Raw genomic sequence first — 17,947 nt, forward strand, 5'->3', positions numbered from 1 at the left:
GTCGTGCTCATCCACCCCCTCAATCGGGGCCATCTGAAACACCTCTGGCTCTGGAGCATATACAGACAAAGGAGGTAATACTGCTGGTGGAACCTCTGGCTCAATCTCTGGAATAAAATGATACTCTATCGGAAGTGGAGGTGGAAGCATCGGCTCATAGAACTCTAAAGGATCAAATATCTCTTCGGGATCTGGTATCTGCTCTGGAGCTGGTGGTGCTGGCTCCTAGGGTAGTGATGGTGGTGGTGGAAGTAGTGGAAATATCTGTGCTGACACTGGTGGTATAGCTGGTGCAGCTGGTCCAGTAACAGTCCTATCAGAAGATGCTGACGATGTCTTCTGATAATATAACAAGGAAAGAAAAAGGGTCACCTAGCAATCCTAGAACTTATACATTCCTAATCTAGACTTATCTAAACCCTAACACTCATATTCCTATCTTATGTGATCTTCATATCTTATCTTAATTCTAATGTTCTTGTTTTCAGGGACCAAAACTACAACTCTGATGTTAAACCTGTAACGCCCTCCAAACCTGGGGTATAATTCTGGGGGTTACTAGCTAATCACCAAACATGTGCAACCTGTATAATATTTAAGCATATATATAACCCCTTTAATACTAACCGGGATCTTTTTAGGTTGAAGTATGACAACAAGAACCACAATCTAACTTTATTACAACCCAAATTTAAAACCTTACATACTCTCTTTATTACAAACTATTGTCTAACCAGTTTTAAACTACTTTTCTCAATTATTCAAACACACACATTAACTATCTACACTACACCTGCTCAGGGAACTCAAAGCTTTCCTCCTGAATTGGGATCAGTACTCTTGGTATGAGAGGGTCCCGCAACTTAACTCGTTTCTTTACCACTCGAGTCCTGATAGGTTTCATTTTCCTTCTTAACTGAAAACAATAAGGTGAATAACAACAAAAAGGGGGTGAGCCATAAGTTGCTCAAAGAAGTCCTGAATATAAAAGCAGTGTTATAGTAAGTTAAGTGAACCGGTAATTTGGTTACATCTGCAAAGATAAAATCTCGCAAGAAAAGAATGAAGGCCAATATCGATGATTATCAAACAAACTAAACTGGACACAAGTTTGCACCTATATCCAGCTGATCATCCAGGATACAGTACAGATCCATACCTCAACGTATAGATCCTTTCGGGTACCCATGTTACACAGCCCAACACAAGGATCTGGCTAATTTCTGGTCCTTAGGATCAAGTGTATACCTGATCCCAATCGTCGCCATCCATTCCATAGAGGAGCAACCGCAAAAATCGGTATGCTTTGATATATCCCAACATCAGAATATATCAAGATATATATATAACTATTGGAATGTGAATTGAGGATTCAACGAATTAGGAAAAATCAGGAATCGAAATAAAATATGAATTAAGGCATGATAATTGTGTATCAGTGTTTATGAACGATAATTATAAGTGTATAATTGCAATAAGGACCTGAAGTAATTTCACTATTCTGAAATTAGAATGGAGGAAAAACTTGTCTTTCACGCGATCTACCACAAGTACTACACCGTCCTCTATCACCGGCTCGACTCGCCTTGTTGGCTTCACTTCTATCAAAGAAATAGACTTATTTCGTCATCTCGTATCTCAATCGCATCTCAAACCGACTTCACATAGCCCTTATCATCTACATGTATGCGTATTACTAATTAATATAATAATTATTAGCAGATAAGACTCAATTAACCACATAATTCACATAACAAATAAGTCACATAGTCATTCTAGATTTAAAATAATTTTTAGAATCGAAATCAACTCGCTATTCGCTTAACTGAACAATATCTGGCTCGTTTCCTATTTTTCGGGATTTATTGGACTCGTCTCTATACGTAATTAGGCTTATAAGTAAATAAATATCGAAATTCAACTCGCTTCTAAAAGAAATTAAGATTTAAAACTATTTTTAATGAAAACAGATCATTTTTCTGAGTCGAAGGGCTTTCGTTTCGCTCAAATTCGTTTCGCTCAAATTGGGTTAACGGTTCAATTATTATTAAATAAATACAGATAAATCAATATATTATTCAATATAAATAATTATTCCTAATTATTGAACCGTAAAAATATTTTTAAATAATTATTTGGGAAAGATCTGAATTAAAAATGATTTTCCTTAATTTTTAGAAATAAAATGAATTTATTATGATTTATTGAAAATAATTTGATTAATTATCAAAACAATTAATCATTTCTAAATAATAAATAAATAATTAATAATTAAAGAAATAATTAAAGAAATAAATAATTTCAAATTTTAGAAAATATTTCAGAATTTTATATAATATAAATCATTTAATTATATAATTAATTAATCAATTTATAAAATAAATAAAACTAATTTTTATAAATAATAAAATAAAAATAAAATAAAATTGCCCGAAACATCTGTCAGAATTGAATCTTCTGACAAAATGGATCAAAGGCGGGTCAAAATCGGGTCAAAAACCGGGTCACCAAGAACAGATTCGGGTCCCCAAAAACCCAGAATCCGGCGACAATCCGGCCACCGAAAAAACTTTCCGGCCACCCTATTCATGCTAATCTATACATGGTTTGGTCAGTTTTTCAACTGAAATCGATCTCAAACCAGTTCAACAACTTCAATCAATCATTTAATCACCAAAATCATCCCGTAATCCTGACCTCCGATCAAACCGACTCCAATTATGGCCAAACTTCGAAATCACAAAATCGTACATGAAAGCTCGAGACTAAAAGCTTAAAATAAAGCCTGAAACATGTAAAATCAAACCCCTATATCCATATATACCTCAGCTATCTCTAAAATCAAAAACAATTAATTGAAAATTAGGTATAAACCCTAGAAATCAAATTCATCTATTCAAGTATCGCTTGTTAAATTAAATACCATGAATCAACTCTAAACATCACAAGGAAGCTATATCAATCATCATATCATCCTAATAACACTCGAATCAAAAAGACACAATTCGAACATATACCCTAAAAATCAAAAATCAAAATATACGATTTGAAACATGAAATTGATAGTAGAAACAGAAAGAATAGATCAAAACCTTTGATTTGAGTACTTGAATCAGTCGATTTGGTGCAGAAATCAACTTGAAATCACGGTTTGATTCTTCGACCCGATTGCAAAGATCTGACCCAAATTTCAAAAAAATATCTGATTTTTCTGATTTTTAATTACTAATTATAATTATTAAATAAAAATCAGGCTATTTATATTAGTAATATTAATACTCCTAATTAAAATTAAGGCCCTAATTATACATCTTTTAAAATTAATTGGCCCCTAATTTTATAATTTTTGAGTATTAAATTTTAGCTTTTAAATATCTTATATATACAATATATATGCCAAAAATTCCCAAAAATTGTGAATAATTCAAAAATGAAAAGAAATGGTATAAATGAAAGTCCTATAATTTTATAAAAATAAAAATGTGATTTTTGTGGGGTTTTTAACACCCAATGGGGCCCAAAAAAGTCAATTTTCGCGAAACAAGAAAATTTATAAAATATCTAGATGTTCAGAATAACGCGATGGTACAAACCGTTCTAAGAAAATTAAGGCCAATTATTTAATTTGAAATATGAGCTATTAAAATATAGTCCGGGTCGTATAACTTTTGATACGAAGGCTTTAAATACGAAATAAAATATCCGAAAAATTCCGTGAAAATACTCGGACAGTACAGAATACACATATCACATAACAATTAGGGTTTTATAACTAATTACACATAAATGACATAATAAAACATATAATTTATCTTTATTACGATATAATACAAGCGTAATTTCTCAATCGTTACAATTATCATCAAGGCATTCCAAGCCTGGACCCTTGTCATCATCAAAAGTCACATATGTGCTTTCCATAATCTTCTTTTGATCAATCATATAGACCTTGTAGGAAGTTCTCTCCAATGAACATCCCAGAAAAATTGCTTCAAAAAACTTTGAGTCAAATTTTCCCACATATTTAGAGTTGTCTTTTAAACTGTAACACTTGCTTCCAAACACATGAAGATGCTGTACAGTAGGCTTTCTCTTAGACAAGATTGAGTAAGGTGATTTTCCATGAACCTTGTTGATGAGATACCTGTTTTGAGTATAGCATGCAGTGTTAACAGCTTCTTCCCAAAAACTTGTTGGCAACTTGGCATCTTGCAACATTGTTCTAACAACTTCTACCAATGTTCTATTCTTTCTTTCAACTACTCCATTTTGTTGAGGTGTTCTAGCAGCAGAGAACTCTTGAACAATGCCTTTGTTTTTGCAGAATTCACTTAATATTGCATTTCTGAATTCTGTTCCATTATCACTTCTCAATCTCTTTACACAGTTTTGATCTTCAGCCTATTTTTCTATCTTCTTTATGTGCTCAATTATGATGTGTAGAGTCTCATCTTTAGAGTGCATAAACTCTACCCAAGTGTATCTTAAGAAATCATCCACCATCACAAGTGCATATTTGTTCCTTGAAATTGATAAGACATTTACTGGCCCAAACAGGTCCATGTGAATAAGTTGCAATGGTGCACTTATAGAATTCACAGTTTTTGACTTGTGACTTGATCTTTTCATTTTTCATTTCTGACAGGCTTCACTAACTTCAACTGAAGAAAACTCCAGATTAGGCATGTCTCTTACTAACTCCTTTTTGACCAAGGTGTTAATTGCCTTGAAATTCAAGTGAGATAACTTTTTGTGCCATAGCTTGCTTTGTTCTTTTGATGCATCGGTGTAGAAGCAACAAGTTCCATCTTATCTGCTGAGTCCAAGTCTGTAACAAATAAGCTTCCTTTTCTTGTTTATTTCAGAGAAACTTCACCAGTTTTCTTGCTGATAAAAGTGCATTCTTCTTTGTTGATAAAACTTCAAAGCCTTTGTCTGCAAATTGGCTAACACTAAGAAGATTCACTTCAAGACCAGCTACTAGTGCTACATCATCAATGACAACATTTCCAGAAATAAACTTACCATATCCCATTGTGAATCCTTTGTTGTTGTCTCCAAAGGTCACCAAGGGGCCAGCCTTTTGTCTCAAATTGTGATAGTAGGGCCTTATCACCTATCATTTATCTAGAACATCCACTGTCTATGATCCATATGACCTTCTTCATTTTGCCCTGCACACAATGAGTTTTAAGTGTGTTTAGCAACCCAAGCAGTGTTGGACACTTTCTTCTTGTTAACTGATTTAGCAGAAGTAGAATGAGTTGTTTCAGATAAAATTGAATTCATTGACTGTTGTGCATTTTCCCTATCTGTTGTAGATGTAATTTTTGTTTCTTTGAGGTATATTCTCAGCTTGTGGTAACTTTTCATCACTTTCAAGTTACAAGGGATGCAATCAAACTTGTCACAGAATGAGTAGGGATCATTTATATCTACTTCATTGTATTTGCAGGCTCCTTAGCTGGCTTGCTAACAACCTTTTTACAAAGGTGAGTTAGGTGATTCACAGAGCCACATTTCTCATATTTCTTTCTTGGAGCATCTGCAACATAAGAAAAAGTGTTGCTTTTGTTTATCCCAATTTTTCCATTTCTAATTTTCTTCTTCTTTCTTTCATCTTCAGTTTTGGTTTCTTTGGCAGGTGTCTTGGAACCTTGGTTTTCCATGAGATTCTCTTTAGCTTTGGAAGATTGAGTTGCTTCTGCATTTTTCTTCTCGTTATCTTCATCAGTAATTTCTTACTTGATAATCAACTCTTCTCCACTGAAGTTAACTTCACATGCTTTAAACATAGGTGAATCCTTAAATTATAGCTACTAGTTAAACTTAACGGGATATCATTTAATAACTAAAGTCAAAATAAATATAATAAATATCAAACAAATACTAGTATTAAAATTCTAATATTAGTATGTTAAATCTTAGAGTGATCGGAGTACTCACAAAAGTGAAGGTATGATATCAAATTAGTTATCAAATTTAACCGAGTATCATTTGAATCATTAAAGTCAAAATAAATATCAAACAAATACCTCTAAATATGTGCTTAATAACTAAAAATTATTTTTATGAAATTCTATGCATTTTTCTTAAATTATACCACACTCAAATGCAAAATTATGAATTATAGTATTTTGGATAATATAGTGTGTTTATTAAAATTTTGTCCACTAAGTATTTTTATTTTCATAAAAAAGTAACTACAAAATTAAAAATAAATATTAGATAAATTTATAAAAATCTCACAATATCATCTAAAATACTAGAATTCATAACATTTCATTTGAGCGTGGTAGAATTTAAGAAAAGTGCATAGAACTTCATAAAAATAATTTTTAGTTCTTATACACATATTTAGAGATATTTATTTGATATTTATTTTGATTTTAATGATTCAAATGATACCCAGTTATGTTTGATAACTAATTTGATATCAGACCTTCACTCTAGTGAGTACTCCGATCACTTCTAAGATTTAATCCACTAATCAAGTAATAGTTGTACATATTTTATATATTCGTAGATCAAAGCTAACAATCAATTTGTATAATTCAGGTATTTAATTTATCCTTTTAATTAGGAATCCTTCATTTAATAATAAATTTAAGAATATTTTTCATTTACTTGTATTTGTGTTAACCTTAAGAAAATTATCCTAAGATTAAGCTTAAGATTCTTATTCTCGTAACTATATTTATTCATCTATTTAGAGATATAACTATCAACAATGTCTTTTATTTTTTTTATCAAATTGGGAAGAGGGTTTCGAATTTGATAATTTTCTATACACAGTTTTCAACATTAGCTCTCTCATCCTGGTGGATCGAGTAGCTTCTAGCATTTGCTAAAAAAATATGGTTTTCTCTCCACTTTTCTGAGAGTCTATTTTTCTCTCTACTTTTATTTTTCGTGAAAGGAAAATGTTATGAGAGTTAGTGTTAGTATGGAGAGGTATCAGGATGTTGAGATGCAATTGGTAAAACTAGATATTGATGGTGAGGAAAATGAATAACTTGTGTTTGATGAGGATGTAGATGAGACAAGGAATAGGTATGAGATGTGTTTGGTGGGGCGGTTTCTAACTGAGAAAAACATTAATATTAGAGCAATGATGTCCAAGATAGCGGATGTGTGGAAGCCGACAATGGGGATTTATATTAAGGAACTTGAATCTGGGGTTTATATTTTCCAGTTCTATCATAATGAGGATATGCGTTGGGTGTTGAATGGGGGGCCTGGTCCTTTGATAATGCTATGTTAGTAATGGAGACTATTCCTTTAGGTGTGAAATCATTGAAGGTATCTCTCTGTATCTAAATATCTGGATCCAGATTCATGATATACCATCGGGCTACATGTCGGAGATTGTAGGTAAGCAACTGGGGGATTTTTTTGGTGAATTCTTGGAATATGATTCTAAGAATAACTCTAGTATTTTGAGGGAGTGCATGAGATAAATATTATAATAGATATGAGGAAACCACTCAAAAGGAAGAAGAAGATCACTAGAAAGAATGGGGAAGATTTTATTGTTAACTGTAAATATGAACGTCTTGGTGAGTTTTGCTTTATATGTTGTCTGGTCTCTCACACTCATAGATTTTGTAGGAGGTTTTTGGATAAAAGGAGTGATATTGCAGTGAAGGAATGGGGGGTGTGGTTACGAGCGCCACCGTATAGGGCGGTTGGTCAATAGAAAAGTAAATGGCTTCGCGACGAGAAAGACGGTGAGTGGGAGGTTAGGGTCGGAAGGAACAACAATATCCCACCATTTTCGCGGAATGAGGAAAATCGGGTAACAAATTGGAGGGATGGAAATTTTCAAAATATGGAAAAGAAAGAAGGAGTTGTTGATAGAGTTCAAAATGTAACTCTTAAGATAATTGATAACCAGCTAATTGAGTATGTGGGCCCTGAAAGTGATGAGGTGGAAATTTTAAATACTGAAGAGAGGAAAAAAGGAGAAATGAATATGAATTAAAGGAAAAATCAAGTATAGGGGATAATATAATAAGTAATATTTTATTTGAAGAAAGCAACAAAGAATTTGGCATTTCTAATTTGGATTTCCCAGTTTCTCATGTCTTTGTTTTGGCTATGCTTGTTGGGCAAGCTAGCCAATAAAAATGAATTTCTTAAGTTGGAACTGCCGGGGGTTGGGGAATTCCCAGACAGCTCATGTTCTAGGGGATTTAGTAAAATCCTCTAACCCGAATTATTTATTTCTTTCCGAAACAAAAGTTGGTAGTAATAAAATTGATGTTTTATGTACGAAGTTTCATTTTACTCATTATTTTGTAGTATATAGTGTTGGTAGTGCAGGGGGCTAGCTATTTTCTGGAAGAATAGTATTCCTTGCATTATTACGGATTCGTCATTAAATCATATTGATGTCATTATGTTGGAAAATAATATTCAGTCTTGGAGGTGTTCTTGTTTTTATGGCTTTCCGGACAGAACTATAAGGAAAGAGTCATGGAATTTTATTCGGAAGCTTGCTACTGAATCTTAATTACCTTGGTTTATCTTTGGTGATTTTAATGATATGATCTATAGCACAAATAAGAATGGCATTCATCCGCACCCTCAAAATCTTTTGAATGGCTTCCGTTCTGCGATCGAGGACAGTTCTTTGTTAGATCTTGAGTTGTTTGGTGGTAACTTCACCTGGAAAAAGAGCAGAGGTACATCAGAGTGGGTTAGGGAATGGTTGACAGAGCTTTCGCCACTGTGAGCTGGTGCGGTAAATTTCCTTTGTGTAAGCTTTCAGTGTTTCATGTAGTTCACTCAGACCACGATCCTATCTCTATTGAACTTATGAACCTGTCTTTTATGAAGAAGCAATTTCCGTTTCGATTTGAAAACACCTGGTTGAAGGAAGTTAGTTTTAAGAAAGAAGTGTCTCATTATTGGGAGGGATTACCAGCCATTCACCTTCTTCCGAAGTTGCTTTTAGTTTCATCTTTTATGTCAAAATGGGTGCGGAACTTCTTTCACAAGTTTAGAGAAAAAAAATCAAAAAACAGAAATGTGTAGTGGATTTGTTGGTAAACTGTGAAGATGAAGCTAGTATACGTAAAATTTTAAGGAAAGGAAAAAGCTGGATGATTTTATGCTGCATGAGGAGATGTATTGGGGGCAAAGGGCAATGTTATTCTGCATAGAGGATGGAGACACTAACTCTCGCTTTTTTCAAGCCTCAGTTTTAACAAGAAAGAAGCTAAATCATTTATCTTATCTCAAAACAGATGCTGGGGAGATAATGGATATGATTCAGGGGATGAGTATGGTGATTGAAGGGTATTTTAATATTGTTTTTGCTGAAGGAAATCAAGATGCAGTAAGCTACCAGGAGGTTGAGGATAGGGTGATTAGTGATGATCAAAATGGTATGCTAACAACAGAAGTTAATTTTTTAGAATTTACGTTAGTTGTAAACAAATGCACCCCGATAAAGCTTCAGGTCCGGATGGGCTCAATCCGGCTTTTTTTCAACATTTCTGGGAGATGCTTGGTTTGGATGTTTTCATGTGCTGCAAATATTGGTTACAGGAATATATGTTTCCAGCTGAGGTGAATGATACTAATATCATTCTTATTCCGAAGAAATAAAACGCAGAAACGATGAAGGATTTGCGCCATATTGCCCTATGTAGTGTCCTTTACAAAATCTTGGCAAAGGTTCTTGCGAATTGGTTGAAACGAATTCCGCCATCAATTATTTCTGAGCACCAGTCTGCTTTTGTTCCTGGCAGGAATATTTCAGACAATGTATTGGTTTCTTTTGAACTCATTCAATACATGAAGCAAAAAAAGCGTGGAGCTGAGGGGGATATTGCCCTTAAATTAGACGTTAGTAAATCCTACGACAGGGTAGACTGGAATTTTATTCGTAATCGCATGGTTAGTATGGGGTTTGATGATAAATGGGTGAAGTGGATCATGTTCTATGTCACCACCGTTTCATACTCGATTTGTTTTAATGGTACTTCGGTTGTTCCTGTAATTCTTAAGCGTGGGCTGCGTCAAGGCGACCCACTCTCGCCTTACTTTTTTTTTCTCTGTGTCGAAAGTCTGTCTAATTCGATTATAATTGCTGCAGCCAATGGGAATTTTCATATATGACAGTTTTTTATTTTTTAAAGCTAATACGGAGCAAGCAGCGGTGGTGAAGGAGCTCTTAAATACATATGAAAGGCTTTCTGGACAGTCCATTAACTTTCAAAAATCGGGCATCATGTTCAGTTCGAATGTGAGACTGGATAAACAAATTGAGCTCACAAGGATTTTAGGAGTCTCGAATGACCTGAGAGCAGGTAGCTACCTGGGCCTTCCATCTCTTGTAAGAAGGGCAAAAAAATCAGTCTTTAGTTTTCTTAAGGAGATGGTGTGGCAGAAAATTCAAGGTTGGAGTGCAAAGCTTTTGTCAAAAGCGGTAAATACAGTGCTTCTTCGTAACGTTGCACAAGCGATCCCTTCATATTGCATGACTTATTTTTTGATCCCAAAGAATCTTTGTAAAGAGATTGAAACACCGATGAATGGTTATTGGTGGAAATCTAATGCCGGGTCTAATCGGGGAATTAGGTGGGCCTCATGGAATAATATGAACATGGCAAAGAACAAGGGGGCTCTGGGATTTCGCGATCTTCATGGCTTCAATTTAGCTCTATTGGGTAAGCATGTATGGAATTTTGTTAATAATCTTCGGTCTTTAGCAGCAATAATTTTTAAAGCTAGGTATTTTTCTAATGACCATATTTTTCATGCTAAGAGAGGAGGGGGAGATAGTTTTATTTGGTCTGGTATATGGAAAGCCAAAGAATCTCTCAAAAATAGTTTCAGATGGGTGTTGGGGGATGATGTCGATATTTGTGCATTTTCAGACCCATTGGTGAGGGGTAGAGTCGATTTCAATGTTGATCTATCTCACAGAAGTGCTAACAAAGAGGTGAAGGCTAGTGATTTCTTCTTAACCAGAGTCAAAAGCTGGGATGTAAATAAAGTTCGAGAGTCTTTTAGTCAGAATGATGCCCAACTAATTTTGGGAACTCGTGTTCCTCAAAACAATGTCAAAGATCGTGTTGCATGGTCTAGTTTAACTAATGGCTGTTATAGTGCTAAAACGGGTTACAAATTATGGCAAAACCATTTTGTAACTTGTATCAGACCTCCTTCGTCGCCTGGATGGTGTAAGCTGTGGAGTGTTTGGTTGCCTCACAAAATTCGGATGTTCTTATGGAGGTTTTGTCGTAATAATATTCCAGTTAGAACCCTGCTAAGGAGAAATAGAGTAAATGTCACGATTTTGTGCCCTTTTTGTTGAGATGCGGAGCATGTTAGGCTTGTCTTTTTTGTATGTAAGTTTGCGACCCAGTGCTGGTGTTACTTGGGTTGTAACTTAGACATGAATAATGTTGAAGATGCTTGTGCATGGCTGCTGCAATTCTTGAACTCAAACAGTGAATATGAGATTATTAATGTTGCTACGGGTCTATGGGGAATCTGGTATGCTCAAAATATGCGAGTTTGGAAAATAAGGCTCGGTCACCAGCTTTATAAGCAGTAGAATGGAGTATAAAACAAGTCAATGAATGGCGAGAGGCTAGAAGAAATCAGCAGATAATTCAACAAAAGTCTGCAGATGATGGTCAAGTTTCAACTAAGGGCTGGGTAGCTCCTGCTTACGGGGAGTTTAAGCTTAATGTTGATGCCTCGATCAAGGAGGGGGAACCGTTCTTCTCGATAGAGATGGTCATTCGTAATTGCAGAGGTAATTTTGTTCGAGGAAGGACCATGAAATGTGCAAGGGTGGTTTCAGTGCTCGAAGCTGAGGCCGTGGGAGTTCGCGAAGCCCTGTTATGGCTTCTCACACTACCTCACATGAAGCCCATGAAGTTTGAATCAGACTCGCTTGTTGCAGTTAATGCTATCTCGAAAGGGACGGTCTACAGGGTTTAAGTTGGCCATATTTTTGAGTAATAATGTGCCTTGCTTGATTCCTTGAGCGAAGTCTCACTACATTTTGTTACTAGACAAGCGAACAAGGCTGCACATTTGATGGCACGTGTACCTTGTTCTCTTAATTGCCACAATGATTTTATGTCTCCTCCATCGTTGTTGTTGGAGACGATTGTTTCTGATATTTTGGTTTAATAAAATCTCCATCTTCTAAAAAAACAATGTCTTTTATTATTCTTATCACATATTTTTTCCACTATTAATATATTTAAATAGTAACTAAAGCGCCTAGCATGACGGGCATAAATAGGAGTAATAGTTATATATCTATTGGATATTACCGAGAAAATAAAACAAATATGATCTTGGATTTGCGCCTTAATTTCGAAGTTTATGTTAAGTTTTCATTATTCACGAATTGATGTAACTGTAATTTATTTTGAAAATTTGTATTCTTATTTTGTAATAAATGTATTTTATAATTTACATGTTTAAATATTTTACCAGTCATGTTTATTTTTTCAATCTAAAATCGAACGAAAATATCAGACGTATAAATCGAACCAAAATTTTTAAAATCGAAACTAAAACAATGGCTTCAATTGTTCAATTTTAAATATCGGACGAATGCGATTCTAATTTTATCAAAAAACCCTCGTCATTTGAAATATGCTCCGCCTACTTCCAACCAAATAACTCCTAACAAAGTTTATTTCCCTGGGTATGTGTGAGTGTTAGTAGTGGCAAAAAAACATAATTGAGTAGTGCTAGATATCTTCGCAAAACTTGTATGAAATAATGTGTGATGATATTTGTCATATTTTAATTTATGTGAGTTACATTTCATTATTAGAAAAGTTATAAAGTAAATTTTTTCAAGATTAATAGTGTACTTTTTTCAAAAAACAATAGGAAGGTTTCTCATTTAATTTTAATAGAATTTGTATTATATATTAAAAGTAGGTCCATATTTTTCTTGATAAGCACGTACTTTTAATATTGTTAACACTATTCGATTTCGATTTTCTATTCTATTTCAGTTTTGCTGGGTAAAAGCTCCAATTTTACTACAGTTATCATGTCTAATCTGCCGATACGAGTTTACTTTTATTTAATCTAATAGTAGTATTTCAACCGTCCCAAATTGTTTTTCCAATTTTGACTTTCTGTACTGTTCACGTTAAGCGATTAATTACTAATTTACGTCTAATTTATAAGATTAAATATAGTCATTAGTGATTTTGTTGAATTCGTATTTATAAATATTTTAATACAATGAAGTTTTTATATTTAATAGTAATATGATATTAAAGTTATTAACAATAAAAAGTATGCATTGACAAACGTCCAACACAAACAGAAAATATTTTTAGGGAGAGAGGGAGTAGTATTATTTTCCCAAATGAACAAGAGTCCAAGAAGGGGCCAGGGAGCACACAGTAAACATTTCCCAACGTCACTCACTCTTTACATCCATAAATTCAGCTGAAACCACAGAGCTACCTAGCTAACCATCTGTTGTAAGCATTATATCTCTACTATATCTCTATACCATCTGTTTCCATGCCCAGCCAAAACCTTTGAAACCTCTTCACTATTTTTAGGAACACACCTCCAAAACACCTCCCCTCATCAACCGCATCGTACAATTGTTGTATCAGTTTCCACTTCCACACGGAAGCTCATTCTAGCTGCCAACAACACAAAACAGTCAACAAAAACAACAACATTAATAATATTAAAGATGGTCTCATCTTCATCCGACCACAACACTCAGTTCCAATCCTCTCCCCCTCTCATGGCTAACAGACATTTTTCTCGTACCACCTCTAAATCTTTCTCAGACCTCTTTATCTATGTCGGTGGCTCTCTTGTTGCTCTTTTACTGGTTTGGGCTCTCTGGTCTTTTTCTAGCCCAGCTCCTGATCCCAACACTTTCCCAACCACTTTCATCAAACCTTCAGAAACCGAGCCTGTTAAGTTACAGGATTTTAATATAAATTTTAAACAAGACTCCTCCGTTCCAACTTTTTACGATGACCCGACTCTTACATACACAGTCGGGTCACCGCTTAAAAACTGGGACGAAAAAAGAAGTACATGGCTGAAACACCACCCTTCCTTTGCCGCGGGTGCAAAGGAAAGAATTCTAATGATCACTGGTTCACAATCTACACCTTGTAGAAATCCTATGGGTGATCATTTACTTTTACGGTTTTTTAAAAATAAGGTCGATTATTGTCGTATCCACGGATATGACATTTTCTACAATAATGTTCTACTCCAGCCCAAAATGTTCACATTTTGGGCCAAGATTCCGGCTGTCAGGGCCGCCATGGTGGCCCATCCGGAAGCGGAGTGGATCTGGTGGGTCGACTCAGACGCCGCCATCACTGACATGGATTTTAAGTTACCGTTAAGCCGTTACAAAGATCACAACCTTGTAGTCCATGGCTGGTCTAAGTTGATCTATGACAAAAAAAGCTGGACTAGCTTAAACGCCGGCGTTTTCCTTATAAGAAATTGTCAGTGGTCACTGGATTTCATGGAGGTTTGGGCTAGTATGGGCCCACAAAACCCGAATTATGAGAAATGGGGTGCAACTTTGAGGACAACTTTTAAAGACAAGATTTTCCCGGAGTCTGATGATCAATCTGGTCTGGTTTATTTACTCCTCCATGAGAAAGATACATGGGGCAAAAAAATCTATGTTGAAGGTGAACATTTTTAGTTTTCCGTGTTATTTTTTCGACTAAAGTTTGTAAAATTTAAATACTCATTAACACATTGTTTAAGAGTTTATGTGGAAATGTTTTGAATGTCGGACAGGTGAGTATTATTTCGAAGGTTACTGGTTAGAAATTGTTGAGGACCTCGAAAACACCACAAGGAAATATAATGATATTGAGAAGGGGGTGCGTGAGTTAAGGAGGAGACATGCTGAGAAAGTGAGTGAACATTACAGTGAGATATGGAAAGAGCATCTGAAAGACGCCGGTAACGGAAAAGAAGGATGGAGACGGCCGTTTATCACACATTTCACGGGGTGTCAACCGTGTAGTGGGGACCACAATATGATGTATTCAAGGCAGACGTGTTGGGGTGCTATGGAAATTGCTCTTAATTTTGCTGATAATCAAGTGCTTCGTAATTTCGGGTTTGTGCACAACAGCTTATCGGATTCTTCGAGAGTTTCTCCGTTGCCGTTTGATTACCCTGCATCGGAGATCATGTAATAAGAGGTATATATGTCATGTTTTTTTTGTTAACTGTAGTTTGCTTTACTTTTTAAAATTACGATAATGTGTTGCAAGTTGGAATGAGTGAAATTTAGGGAGTTTCCGGGTCTTGCTAAACCTGTCGACTTTGTGTTGTTGTTCTTACTTCTTAAGTTTATTGAATTAAGAGCGAGGTTAACTTAGTTAAGGTAAACCAAACCAAGCGTTCATAGTATAATCATGTTGCGGAGTCCAAAGAGGGTAAAATAAAATTATACGCACCCCTGTCCTGTCCATATCTTGAAAGTAGGAAAACTATTCTCCTGAAAGCCATATATAGTGTAATAGTGTGTGTGATAGTTAAGGTGTTACATGACCGTGTTCTTTGGTTAAAAAAAAGTAGTTGTAAACTTGTAATAGTAACCGGTTACCACGAGAGAGTTTTTTTCCACAAGATAACAGATATCGTGATATTTGGACCAGTACAGTACATGGTTCTAGCACACCTAACAAGAAACACCTTTTAATGACATGAAACTGGCACTGTCCTATTGACCCCCTTGAGTGTTTTAGATCTAGCATGTCGGTGGTTTTGGGAAGATGTATGTGTTGTTGTATATGCTATTAGATCAACCGTAGAGCCATAGATTTACCCAAATATATACCAGATGATGTAAACAATCGACACATTGTCATTGTACGTACACTATTTCGAATATGTTTTAGGAATTCCTTTATCATTAGGTACTATAGTAGTGTTAAGAACCCAAAATTGGGCATAAAAAATTTCAAAATGACGTGGCACACTGAGATTGATGTAAATGCATGAGGCTCAATCTTACTCTATACGATGATTAACCAGAACATATCATTTGAAATTCTGAAAATTTTTGGGATCGAATTTTGGTTTCCTAGCCTTTTTAAATTAGCAATATGTAGTCCTTTGGATTCTTTGCTTGTTCATTTTGTTGTGTTATGTTCCCCTACTTTAGTGTTTGCACTTTGTTGGGAGATTGCATATAATTTTTGTATGTTGCGCTTTGTCCGTGATAAGCATGATTAACGGATGATGTTTTATGTGTGATGGGTACATAATGTGGTTGAGTGGGTGCTTTTCTCTTGAATTAAGATTTATTTAAATTAATAGATACAGTACTACAATGTGAGTATGGTAAAAGCCCTTGATAGTTGGGTTTGCTAGCCCTTGAATCACTCATTATGTTGTGTTTTTTGATGGAAAGAGGGATTCCACTTTGCTGCTTTTTCTGTAAGAAGATATTCTTCTTGTGCGAAGATCAAAATGTAACAAATAAATAAGGAGAATTCTCACCTAATTTGATTCAAATAAAGCTCTCATCCTATTCGATTCCACTACATTACTTTGCACTCAAGAAGTACAATCTTGTTTTTGCCTTCAGAATTTAGACACCTGTGATAAGTTGTACAGACACAAGCACATGAACTTGACTACATGGATCCATTATTACACTCAAGAATGGCCACCAAGTTATAAAGTAATGGCCATAAAATTTCTTTGTGTGGTTCATAGTAGATACTTGATACCCATGTCTCATTTACAGCCTCTTTATTACTAGTGTTCAATATCTACCTAACTGGTCATAACTTATGGTATGGTCTCAATTTCCTATTCAGTTAATATGCTCTGCTTTTAATTTATATTCCATAGTTATGGGGCATAATAACGCCCATAAATTGTTTTTGATCTCTGACCAGAAAACAATATGTTTCTTCATCCAAGCAGGATTAGTCCCCTAACTTGGTAGAATAGTGGATTGGTGTCTGTCACAGAACCTATTAATGAACTCTGTTTTATGTGTTTTTTAAACTGCATTGTCATTAAACTTGCATAAACCAAATTAAATATACCTAGTCATATGTTCTACTCGGAAGCTGTCCGAGAAGGGCGAAATGCACCTTACCCATGCTCCTTGGAGTAAGGAGGCCCTTGGACAACAGTAGACAGTTCCGTGCCTACATATGTACTACTGCTAATTAAGAATGTTGTAGTTATTAAACACAATCTGTGGACTTTATTTTTTCGATATTTTTACTTGAGAATGTACAATCTCAGTGTTGTGGTATTAATTTGTTCAATTGTGTAGCAGGTGCTCTTCTTTGGTGAAGTTCATCAACTTCCAAAATACACGACTGGAATGTGGGAACTTCTCGGACAACAGCAACTCTCAGTCTGTCATTGCGACCATAGCTATAGCTTAAAGTTCCGCATACATTTATATCTATATATTTATAGGAAGCTTGCAGAAACGGGAAAAACAAGTGGTCATGCAGTGCTAGCTTAATATGACTATGTTTTGGAGTGCTACCTGTGTTTTTAATTATGTGTATAAGAGAATTATGTTAGTTTACCAAAGTAGAATATGTTTGCTCAAACTCTTGGAGCAGCTCATAAAATCAATGAATCATCAGCATATTAGATTTAAACATGTTAGGTAGGAACTACCGGAGACACACAACTACTGCTTTCTTGAAAACTTAAAGAGAGGAATGCTAATTAAATGGACATGGAGTTTGTTTCTTGAGGGAATGGGTTAACTAAACACTATGCCATGAAATTATTGTGAGATTGCTGTTACCAAAGTTTAAGACATAGTAGTATCAAAAGTCTTTGTGGTGAATTGTAATCAGCAACTGCTAAGACCGGGGAGATGTTTGTTTAATAGGATAATAATACAGACATAATAATTCTGGATAACTAATCCCATTAAAATTAGTTTTATGGATTA

The 17,947-nt window shown here is 35.0% G+C and overlaps 2 protein-coding genes across 3 annotated transcripts; both read left to right on the forward strand.

The window, feature by feature from the left end:
• The first annotated feature begins 9,627 nt into the window (after window positions 1-9,627).
• Window positions 9,628-11,964, forward strand: LOC141704237 (uncharacterized). The gene is made up of 3 exons (XM_074507523.1): window positions 9,628-10,005; window positions 10,106-11,195; window positions 11,648-11,964. The coding sequence occupies exons 1-3, from the start codon at window positions 9,628-9,630 to the stop codon at window positions 11,962-11,964; spliced, it is 1,785 nt and encodes a 594-aa protein (XP_074363624.1).
• Window positions 11,965-13,430: 1,466 nt separating this feature from the next.
• LOC141704239 (putative glycosyltransferase 7) lies at window positions 13,431-17,645 on the forward strand. Of its 2 annotated transcripts, none has more exons than XM_074507526.1 (3): window positions 13,431-14,681; window positions 14,794-15,206; window positions 17,306-17,645. In XM_074507526.1, the coding sequence occupies exons 1-2, from the start codon at window positions 13,709-13,711 to the stop codon at window positions 15,198-15,200; spliced, it is 1,380 nt and encodes a 459-aa protein (XP_074363627.1). In that variant the 5' UTR covers window positions 13,431-13,708; the 3' UTR covers window positions 15,201-15,206; window positions 17,306-17,645. The 2 variants fall into 2 exon arrangements, with proteins under 2 accessions (XP_074363627.1, XP_074363626.1); XM_074507525.1 differs by having other exon boundaries at window positions 13,434-14,681; window positions 17,309-17,645.
• The last annotated feature ends 302 nt before the right edge of the window (window positions 17,646-17,947 follow it).

Source organism: Apium graveolens, unplaced genomic scaffold (genome assembly GCF_009905375.1).
Source record: "Apium graveolens cultivar Ventura unplaced genomic scaffold, ASM990537v1 ctg7609, whole genome shotgun sequence".
NCBI lineage: Eukaryota > Viridiplantae > Streptophyta > Magnoliopsida > Apiales > Apiaceae > Apium > Apium graveolens.

What these genes read in the sequence shown, in the direction of transcription:
- LOC141704237 (XM_074507523.1), top strand. Translation starts at nt 9,628, where the DNA reads ATGAAGGATTTGCGCCATATTGCCCTATGTAGTGTCCTTTACAAAATC. An exon ending in ATGGTACTTCGGTTGTTCCT is followed by an intron (nt 10,006 to 10,105) that starts GTAATTCTTAAG and finishes TAATTGCTGCAG; the next exon opens with CCAATGGGAATTTTCATATA. An exon ending in TCCTTCGTCGCCTGGATGGT is followed by an intron (nt 11,196 to 11,647) that starts GTAAGCTGTGGA and finishes AAAAGTCTGCAG; the next exon opens with ATGATGGTCAAGTTTCAACT.
- LOC141704239 (XM_074507526.1), top strand. Translation starts at nt 13,709, where the DNA reads ATGGTCTCATCTTCATCCGACCACAACACTCAGTTCCAATCCTCTCCC. An exon ending in CAAAAAAATCTATGTTGAAG is followed by an intron (nt 14,682 to 14,793) that starts GTGAACATTTTT and finishes AATGTCGGACAG; the next exon opens with GTGAGTATTATTTCGAAGGT.